This window comes from Temnothorax longispinosus, chromosome 12 (assembly GCF_030848805.1).
Source record: "Temnothorax longispinosus isolate EJ_2023e chromosome 12, Tlon_JGU_v1, whole genome shotgun sequence".
NCBI lineage: Eukaryota > Metazoa > Arthropoda > Insecta > Hymenoptera > Formicidae > Temnothorax > Temnothorax longispinosus.
In genome coordinates this window covers 4,364,158-4,373,846 of record NC_092369.1, presented here as the reverse complement: position 1 = coordinate 4,373,846, position 9,689 = coordinate 4,364,158, and the positions used below count along the sequence as shown (strand labels likewise).

Below are 9,689 nucleotides of genomic sequence, written 5' to 3'. Positions count from 1 at the left end.
CGTCTCCGAGACGATAAAACGACCGCCGCCTCGGCGCGGGGTCAAATGTCGTTCGTAGATCACCGCCAGTACACCGCTTTATACCGCTTAAACCGCTGTTCACTTCGCCAACCGCACTTGTACTCGCACCTGCGATTTATTTTGCGTTTCGCCGCTTTTGCCGTGCTCAAGTCTGTGCGCGCTCACGGCTCTTCACCTGAAAAGGACTGTAAATAACTTGTACATATCTGATTTTTTGGAACATTATATACTTTATCGTTTTCTGTACTTGCTGTCTCTCTCCTTGCTTTTGTGGTCGTCCTATTACCTCGCGCAATCTCGCGCAACCGCGTGCTCTCGAACAGTAATAGTAAGGTAAGGTTTCGACCAATCGCGTTGCTTGATCCGGCCGTCCGTAAAAATTTCTAATTAGCTGATCCAGTGGAAAAACTCCAGACACCGGGGGCTGTGAGTGGCTGTGATTAATCGCAACCTGGTCAAACGGGACGCTCTTCCGTGTGTGCAATACGGCCATGTGTGTAATACGGTCGTGTGTGCAACACGGTCGTGTGTGCAATACGGCCATTGTGTAATACGGTCGTGTGTACAACACGGTCGTGTGTGCAATACAGCCGTGTATGCAATACAGCCGTGTGTGCAATACAGTCGTGTATGCAATACGGCCGTGTGTGTAATACGGCCGTGTGTGTAATACGTTGTGACGTCCTGGGTGATGCGAGGTGGCTCGATCCGGCAGAACGTCTCCGTCGAAATCAATTTTTATGGGTTCTTCTTGCAGTTAAGGAGGTAAAACCCCAGGATAATTAGCTGTTGGTCGGCGATGTAGATTATGGCTCCTTGGATCCGTCGAAGGTAGGTAATTCAATAATCTTTATCTTTCTTTTGATATAAAAGAGTATGATATTTATTGTAGAACTTTTACGATACAAGTGGCTTATGTGGGAGGATGGAACAAGTATAAGATATGTGACCTTTCCTGGCTCGTTCCACACTCTCCGTCGAGAGACTCTCCGTCGAGAGGGTGAAAGATTCCGCTTTTATACAATTTTGGAAACGGTAGTGGGAGGTGACCGCACCTCGTTACAATGAGTCATAAGGCGTTGTCTAGCGGATGTGAGTCTACTTCTAGTGGTGTGGTTCGTTTGCCAGCAATGAGTCATGGGGTGATGTCTTGAAATTCATTACCTTATATGGTCATGCGTTGCGCTCCGCTTCGACATGTCCATATATGGTCTATGCAAAGACTAGATTCACTCGAATGAGTCATACAGGTGACTCATCTGAATTACATTTTTATTCTCTAGTCTAACAACGATTTGTATTGAGAGCGATACCTACTTTCATCATAAAATTTCAATATGACTTTTATCATAAAGGAAAATAAGAAATCTTTAATATTTTAGTTTTAAAATGTGCAAATATATGTTAAGTATTATTTAAGATTCTTCAGACATACTTTACATTCAATAGAATAATTCATTAGTACAATTAAAGTCATTATTAGCATGTCTAAAGTATAAAAGATGTTGCTCTCTTTGTCTAACAGTTACTATAATATATCTGACTCTCTCTTTCTCTTTTTCAGATCGTACAATACTCGCATCTCGCTCGGATTCGCGTTCCTTATGCTACGCATATACAATTCTATCTTTCTCAGGTTCGTGAGTAACGTTTCGGCGTGTGACGCTCAATACTTATTTTAATTTTGGTAAGTATATATATATATATTTGTTAATAATAATATTGATGAAAGTGATGTTAGCGGTAATAATAATGATTCTAATATCAGATTAATAATATATCGTGCAGATAGAAATGGTCAGCATTCTCATTAGTACAAAAAATTAATAAAATTAATTTGTATATATATATATATATATATATATATACAGGGTGTATCATTTTAAGTGATTCAGCTGAATATCTGTTAAAGTAAAAGAGATTGGAAAAATTGTTTCAGACAAAAGTTGTTTGGTTCGAAGGGGGACATAAGATGGTGTCATTGGTTTGACCATGGATGGTCGTTTAAAGCTCACGTGAACGACACCTTTAATTTCTTAAATGGAAACCCCTATTTTTCAATGCATATTCTTGTAGCTAATCTCGAGAGCTTTTTAAAACACTATAATAAAGTATTTTTTCGTTAAAAACTTTTGGAATTATGAGGCTTGAAAATTCTAGTATTTTGACATAAAATACAAAATACCTTGTAAAACATTAATTTTTCGGTAATGTTACCTTAATACTTTTATGCACAGAATAATGAGACGAATCAATTGGTATGAAAAAAAGACATGGTTGCTTTCAAGAAAAAGTATGCAGATGCGTGTTGCAAATTACATATTTTTTCTTAAACGAACTATGCCTTTTTTTCATACCAATTGATTTGTCTCATTATTCTGTGCATAAAAGTATTAAGGTAACTACCGAAAAATTAATGTTTTACAAGATATTTTGTATTTTATGTCAAAGTACTAGAACTTTCAAGCCTTATAATTCCAAAAGTTTTTAACGAAAAAATACTTTATTATAGTGTTTTGAAAAGTTCTCGAGATTAGCTACAAGAATATGCATTGAAAAATAGGGGTTTTTATTTAAGAAATTAAAGGTGTCGTTTACGTGAGTTTTAAACGACCATCCATGGTCAAACCAATGACACCATCTTATGTCCCCCTTCGAACCAAACAACTTTTGTCTGAAACAATTTTTCCAATCTCTTTTACTTTAAGAGATATTCAGCTGAATCATTTAAAATAATACACCCTGTATATATATATATATATATATATATATATATATATATATATATATATAAGATTTTTATTATTTTTATATCTTGCGAATGGTTGGGAATTTGATAGGAATGTATAGGAAATATATTGTAGGACTTTCACTAGAGCATAATATAGCATTGGAAAATTTTATTGTTAATATAATGTGTTTGTTAATAACAAATTATTAATTAAATAAATTGGTACTCTTTAATTTGCATATTAATATTGTTATGTTCTCTTTATTTAAGAAGTTTTGAATTTCTAATATCATCTCGTTTATAAGCACTCTTTATTTTATTGTTATAAATATTTCGTAAATAAACAATTGTAGAAATAAAAGTTATTATCATTTTTCGTAGGTGTACTAATGCAGAGTTTACGTGCGCGGTTTAAATTTGTATTTACCAGAACGAGTTTTATGTTCATAATATATAATTGGCAATTATGGGTCGTAATGCAAACGGAGGTATATATTTTGTTAATTAATTAGGTGTAACGGATCGTTAACAATTATGTTTTATATACTACTTTCAAGAGGAGGTTTTAGGCTAATCAGGAGTATGAAAAGGGTATTTTTTAGTCATCATTATTTTGGAATATATTAAAGTTTAGTCGCTCTGTCCCAAACGATGCGTTTTGCATAGATGTATATATATGTCAACCGCATTATTTAGGGATATCTCCCTTATAACGGGTGTCTTTTCGCTTGGAATTTTATAGCGCTTTTATTAGAAAAGTGACATGGTTTAGACTTATATAAAAGTTGTTATACGTGATCCAAGGTATAAGTTAAAAATATTTATTGACATGGTCAATAATTTGTTTATGATTGTTTATAAAAGTAAGTTGCAAAAATAAACGATTATGTAGTAAATGTTTTTCTATCGAATGACTCTAATGATTATTCCTTATACGCGTTTATATTGTTTTCATTTCAAACTATTCGTTTTCTATTTTTATTTTAATTTATTAAAAGTATATATATGGCTATCCTTGTCTTACTCTTTATGAACTGGTATTAAACTATCCTCGTCTTTCATGGAGCTAATGTTCAATTTTTAATCTCGTTTATTAGTTTAATTAATTTAAATAGAAAATCGGGGTTAACGTTACTGGTGTTTAGGAGTATGAGAGATTCCATTTTTATCATAATAATTAAGTGTCAAAATTTTTGTTCGGAAATGAAATTTTTCGGTTTTAAAATGTATAAGACTAAAATATTAATGTAAAAGTGATTTGGTCTTTGTAAGTCTAAAGGGTAGAAAATTCAAAATGGCAGACGTGAAACTTTAATAATTTATAACTCGAGAACGGTAAGAGATAAAGAAATGGGGTTTCTTTTGTTGTATTCAGACAATTAAGGGCATTATTTTAGGTTGTTTGAAATTTCTGTGTTTTATGGATTTCTGTAATTTTTACTTATATCTCGGAATTAAGAAGATATATGATGTAGGGGTTTTTGTGAGGTTACTTGACATGCTCTGCTGAGTGTCTGCAGTGATTTTATTCATCATTTTTAATAATATTTTTATGATAAATTTTATTGTTAATTAGTTTATTTTGAGAGATCCAACAATGATTTATAATCAAAAGTTGTTTGACTTTTTGTGATAGTTCCATCAGTCACATTAGCTAAGTTTGTTAATAATATAATTAAATTGTTTATAACAATCATGTTTGAGAAATGTTAGTAAGATAATTATTATTTCAGCGTGATAATATTCTTCGGGCACAAAAGGTTATGTTTTTATAAATGATCTGTTTTTAATTTATTTATTTATATTTTATTTTAATTTCCTGAGTTTATTCTTATGGAACATGTATTTATTCGTGTGTTGAATTGAATTTATATTGCATAAAGGATCTCATAAAGCTTGTAATATTCATTGACGATCAATTTTAGTGATTCTGGGGAATTTTAACAAGCAATTGTCCAAAAGTTTATAGTGTAATTCATGAAAATAGGGCTTAAACTTGAAAAGAGGCCTTAAGGCAGCCATGTTCTCTAAGCTTGTGTCTACTACTTTAAGAACGCGTGCTCGCATCAGCTGAGTGATTGTTGTGACAGTTAGGTTAAGGTGTGATTATTTATTCTTATATTGTTTTCAGGTGCTGTGCAATTAGGATGGAAATCGAAAAATTTATGCGGCTGGAATATAGCGGTGATTATACCGTCAGACGTGACACCTCCATAAATTGTTAGATACGTTCACCGAAAACACTCGCGCGCTAAACCTGATGAAGTTCCCTACCGATTCGTGGGATTTCCTTTTGCTCAATTTCCTACTCGAGAAGCTTCCCCGATCATTGCGGGAAAAGTTCGAATCTGTCCATCGGGCCGAAGAGATACCGCGATACGCTCAACTCATCAAGTTTCTTTCCGAGCACTGTAAGGTCCTTGAGGCCATCTCGGGTCCGTCGACCATGCCGTTCAAATCACAATCGTCCGCGTCGGCTTCGTCGCTTGCAACTCGAACCGCCGAGTGTCCGGTGTGCAAGGAACAACATCTCGTGTTTAAGTGCCCTCGAATCTTGAAATTATCCCCTCGGGAGAGGCATTCAACGGCCAAAACCGCGAATTTGTGTCTCAATTGCCTTCGCGCGGGTCATGGCACTAACAACTGCACGTCGACGGGGACGTGCCGGTCGTGCCAGGCTAGGCATCATACCCTATTGCACTTCGGACGGAATTCGGGTCCAGCGGGCACCCCGGCGGATACCGGAGCCCCTTCCGAATCGGCCGTCGACGAGAGTTTGCCGCCACAAAATAATGAACCCCTCGTCACCATGACCAGCGTCACGAAATCGAGTTCGACCGTATTACTGTCAACGGTGCAAGCCGAAGCTCTCGACGTCCACGGGAATTTATTCCCTGTTCGCATGCTTTTAGATAGTGCTAGTCAATTGAACTTTATCTCGGACAGTTGCATGCAAAAGGGTGGTTTCGGACAAACCAAAGGTCGCACGGTAGTTCTAGCGGTTAATGATACTAAGGCGGCTGCTACTCGAGATAGCACCTCACTCGTGATTCAAGTACAGGGTAATGGCAATACTCGCGTTCCGATAAAGGCTACGATTCTCCCACGCATCTCCGCCCAATTACCTAGTAGCCAGGTCGAACAAAGAGCGTGGAAACACATAGAGGGATTGAAACTCGCGGATCCGCGGTATCACCGACCGGGCTCCATCGATATCTTAATCGGCGCAGAGATCTTTACGTCATTGCTTCGAGACGGTCGTCGCGTAGGGAAGAAGGGCGAACCGGACGCCTTTAATTCCATTTTCGGTTGGGTTCTAGTCGGTTCGGTATCGACGCAGGCATCTCGGTCTATACACTCGTTCCTGACTCTCGATTCATTAGACGCGTCTCTCAGTCGATTTTGGCAGTTAGACGAGATTCCCACGGCTCCGCCGTATTCACAGGAAGATAGACGTGCGAGGAATTATTTGCGCAGACCACGCGTCGCGATGTATCTGGTCGATTTGTAGTATCGTATCCCTTCATAAAGAATAAACTTTGTTTCGTTGGCACGCGTCAAGTAGCCGTGAACAGATTTCGCTCACTCGAGCGGCGCCGCGGCGCTTTAAATCGGATAAAGAATTCAAAATAAATTACAGCAAATTCATGCAGGATTACTTAAATAATGGCTATATAAAACTGATCAAGCAGCCGTTCCCAGTGGACGGACCTGTCTTTTACCTACCCCATCATGGGGTATTCAAGTCGGATAGCACGACTACGAAGTTGCGCGTCGTATTTGATGGATCGGCTAAGGATCTGAACGGCGTCTCGCTGAATCAAATGTTGCGATCCGGTCCCAAATTACAATCAGACATAGTTGTGATATTATTGATGTTCCGGCTCGGTCTCGTGGCGCTCACCGCGGATGTCAGACAGATGTTCCTTCAGATATTGGTCGAACTCGGTCAGTGTGACTATCAACGAATAGTGTGGCGTTTCTCAGAAAACGATCCGATCTCGGACTACCTTTTGTTGACTGTCATTTTCGGATTGACATGCTCTCCGTTCATAGCGATTGCTTGCATGTTAAAGTTAGCGGCCGAAAGCAAAACAAGTTACCCATTGGCCGCGGCTGCATTGGAAAAGAGCGTCTACGTCGACGATGTGGTGACAAGTGTCGAGTCAGTGGAGAAGACCCGCGAGCTTCAGCGGCAACTACAAGCCTTGCTTAAAACTGCCGGCTTCGAACTCAGAAAATGGGCCAGTAGCCATCCGTCGGTCTTAGCTGATCTGGATCCGGAACTCTGCAGCCAGTCGTTACTATCCTTTGAATCGCCGGAAGACCAGTTTCTTAAGGTTCTTGGACTTCGTTGGTACCCTCAAACGGACGACTTTGGATTTCAGGTCAACCCGTTGGACAGAGATTGCACCAAACGCACCATTCTCTCTGAATTAGCTCGCATCTTTGATCCCATGGGGTTCCTGACCCCGCTTACATTCATGGCCAAACGATTGATCCAGCAACTCTGGATGCTCAAAGTAAAGTGGGACGACAGGCCTCCCTCAGAAATATGTTCTAAATGGGAAAGATACAAGTCGGAGCTCTCCGCGTTAGCCTCCATTCGTATACTTCGTACTATCGCGGTCGTAAATAACGTGGTCAGGCGAGAAATCCACGGATTTTGTGACGCGAGCGAACAGGGCTACGGAGCCGTTGTATATATTAGACTCGTCACCGAGAAGGGGGTGATAATCCGTATGCTCATCGCCAAATCAAAGGTGGCCCCACTCAAGGCCATCACCTTACCGAGACTCGAACTTTCCGCGGCGGTCTTGCTGTCAGATTTGTTGGAATATGTCGCGAAAATTCTCCGACCTAAAGTTGCCGTCGACGACACATACGCCTGGTCGGATTCTGAGGTTATCCTCGTGTGGATACGCTCGGCTTCGCACCGTTGGAAGACGTTCGTGCGTAATCGTGTCGCACGCATCCAGTCCAACACAGACATTTCTTGCTGGAAACATGTCGATACCAAATCTAACCCCGCTGATTGTTGCTCAAGGGGCTTGTTCCCCCAGGAACTAGTCGCGATCACCCGCTGTGGTGGACCGGTCCTGCGTGGTTCGTCGAATTCGAACCCACTCCAGAAACGACATTGGAAGCTGAGGATCTTCCCGAGGAGGAAGAAAATTCTCGCGCCTTTGTTTCCACAAATCCTGCTGATGATGTAGATTCCATTACTGTTGTCGATTCGCTTCTCGATCGCTTCTCGTCGTTAGATAAACTCGTCAGAGTGTTCGCGTATTGTCTCCGATTCGTTACCAAAACTAGACCAAATGCGCTCACTTTCGTCGTGGACCAAATCGAATTTCACTCGACCTTGTTATACCTCGTCAAATTTGTACAATCTCGTTGTTTCGCAGAGAATATCAGTAGCTTAAGACGCAATCAGAGTTGCTCCAAACCTTTGCGAAAACTCGCCCCCTTCTTGGATGCTCGCGGAGTCCTCAGGGTGGGCGGCAAGCTGACCCACTCCGCCATCTCATACGAGGCTAAACACCCGGCATTGCTGCCTAACCGACATCGACTCACGGAACTTATAGTAGAGCGCACCCACCGCCTACATCTGCATCCGGGACGTCGAACGTTACATTATATTCTGTCACAAAACTTCTGGATTCTGGGGGCCCATCAGGCCCTTAAACGCTGCCTATCGCGCTGCTATCGGTGCTTCAGGGCGAATCCACGCCCGATGCAACCGCCCATGGCGGACCTACCGTTGGATCGAGTACGTCAGGCTAAGCCCTTTTCGATCACCGGAGTCGACTACGCTGGGCCATTTCCAGTCTACAATCGTCGTTCCCGCGGAGCAGCCCCGTTCAAAGCCTACGTGTGCCTTTTTGTCTGCTTCGCAACCAAGGCAGTTCACCTAGAGCTCGCCTTTTCTCTATCTACAGAATCGTTCCTGTCAGCCCTGAGGCGCTTCATCGCTAGACGCGGCCGTTGCTCGCGAATATACAGCGACTGCGGCACCAACTTTGTTGGAGCTCAGCGAGAGCTCGTCGGCTGCATGCAGGCCGCCTCGGAACGGGAGCAAATCCAGTGGGCCTTCAACCCCCCCTCGGCGCCGCATTTCGGTGGCCTTTGGGAAGCCGGGGTCAAATCGATGAAGACCCACTTGAAGCGAGTAGTGGGGACACAGATCCTCACCGTGGAGGAGTTCAGTACGCTCGTAACCCAGTAGAAGCTATCCTAAACTCCAGACCCCTCTGTCCCACCAGTTCAAATCCCAGCGACCTCGGGGTGCTCTCCCCGGAGCATTTCCTCACCCTGGAGCCTCTTGTGGCGATTCCACACCCTGACCTGAACCCGGTGCCGATGAACAGACTCGATCGGTGGCAAATGGTGCAACATATGCACCAGCAGTTTTGGAAGAGGTGGCATGACGAATACCTGCACACCCTCCAACAGCGACCGAAGTGGTTGCAATCGGCACCTACGGTAAAAAAGGACACACTGGTCCTGGTCAAGGGCGAAAACGCCCCTCCCTTGCAATGGAGGCGAGGGCGAATCGTGGAACTGCACCCGGGCCGTGACGGCGTCGCTCGGGTCGCTACAGTGCGGACGGCATATGGCGTGCTTACCCGTCCTCTGGTGAAGTTGTGCCCACTGCCGATGGACACTTCGCCAGAGGAATCTGTTCAGGCGTAGAAAATACGTCGTATTTTGGTGGGCGGTATGTTCGGCGTATCGCCTTGTATATAGTATAGTCGTTAGTATAGTCACTTCATGTTTATGTAGTCGTATATAGTTCATACTTAGTTGCATAAGTCATTTGTAATTCTCGCGTGAAACGTCGGCGGATCACGAGCAGTCAAATCATGCGACTCACCTGTCGGTGCTGCCATCGCCCATCCGCCGACGGTATCCACCCCCCCCCCGGAAAGGGAAC

The 9,689-nt window shown here is 42.3% G+C and overlaps 2 protein-coding genes and 1 long non-coding RNA gene across 3 annotated transcripts; all 3 read left to right on the top strand.

Annotated features, from left to right (window-relative positions):
• The first annotated feature begins 813 nt into the window (after window positions 1-813).
• Window positions 814-1,675, top strand: LOC139823345 (uncharacterized). Its single transcript, XR_011734749.1, has 3 exons — window positions 814-852; window positions 914-1,113; window positions 1,586-1,675. It is a non-coding gene; the product is annotated as an uncharacterized lncRNA (long non-coding RNA).
• Window positions 1,676-5,012: 3,337 nt separating this feature from the next.
• LOC139822697 (uncharacterized) lies at window positions 5,013-6,263 on the top strand. Its single transcript, XM_071794650.1, has one exon. It carries the CDS (start codon window positions 5,013-5,015, stop codon window positions 6,261-6,263), a length of 1,251 nt encoding a protein of 416 aa, XP_071650751.1.
• A 136-nt stretch (window positions 6,264-6,399) lies between these two features.
• LOC139822696 (uncharacterized) lies at window positions 6,400-8,981 on the top strand. The gene is made up of 2 exons (XM_071794649.1): window positions 6,400-7,704; window positions 7,800-8,981. The coding sequence occupies exons 1-2, from the start codon at window positions 6,400-6,402 to the stop codon at window positions 8,979-8,981; spliced, it is 2,487 nt and encodes an 828-aa protein (XP_071650750.1).
• Window positions 8,982-9,689: the final 708 nt, after the last annotated feature.

What these genes read in the sequence shown, in the direction of transcription:
- LOC139822697 (XM_071794650.1), top strand. Translation starts at nt 5,013, where the DNA reads ATGAAGTTCCCTACCGATTCGTGGGATTTCCTTTTGCTCAATTTCCTA.
- LOC139822696 (XM_071794649.1), top strand. Translation starts at nt 6,400, where the DNA reads ATGCAGGATTACTTAAATAATGGCTATATAAAACTGATCAAGCAGCCG. An exon ending in CGCACCGTTGGAAGACGTTC is followed by an intron (nt 7,705 to 7,799) that starts GTGCGTAATCGT and finishes TTGTTGCTCAAG; the next exon opens with GGGCTTGTTCCCCCAGGAAC.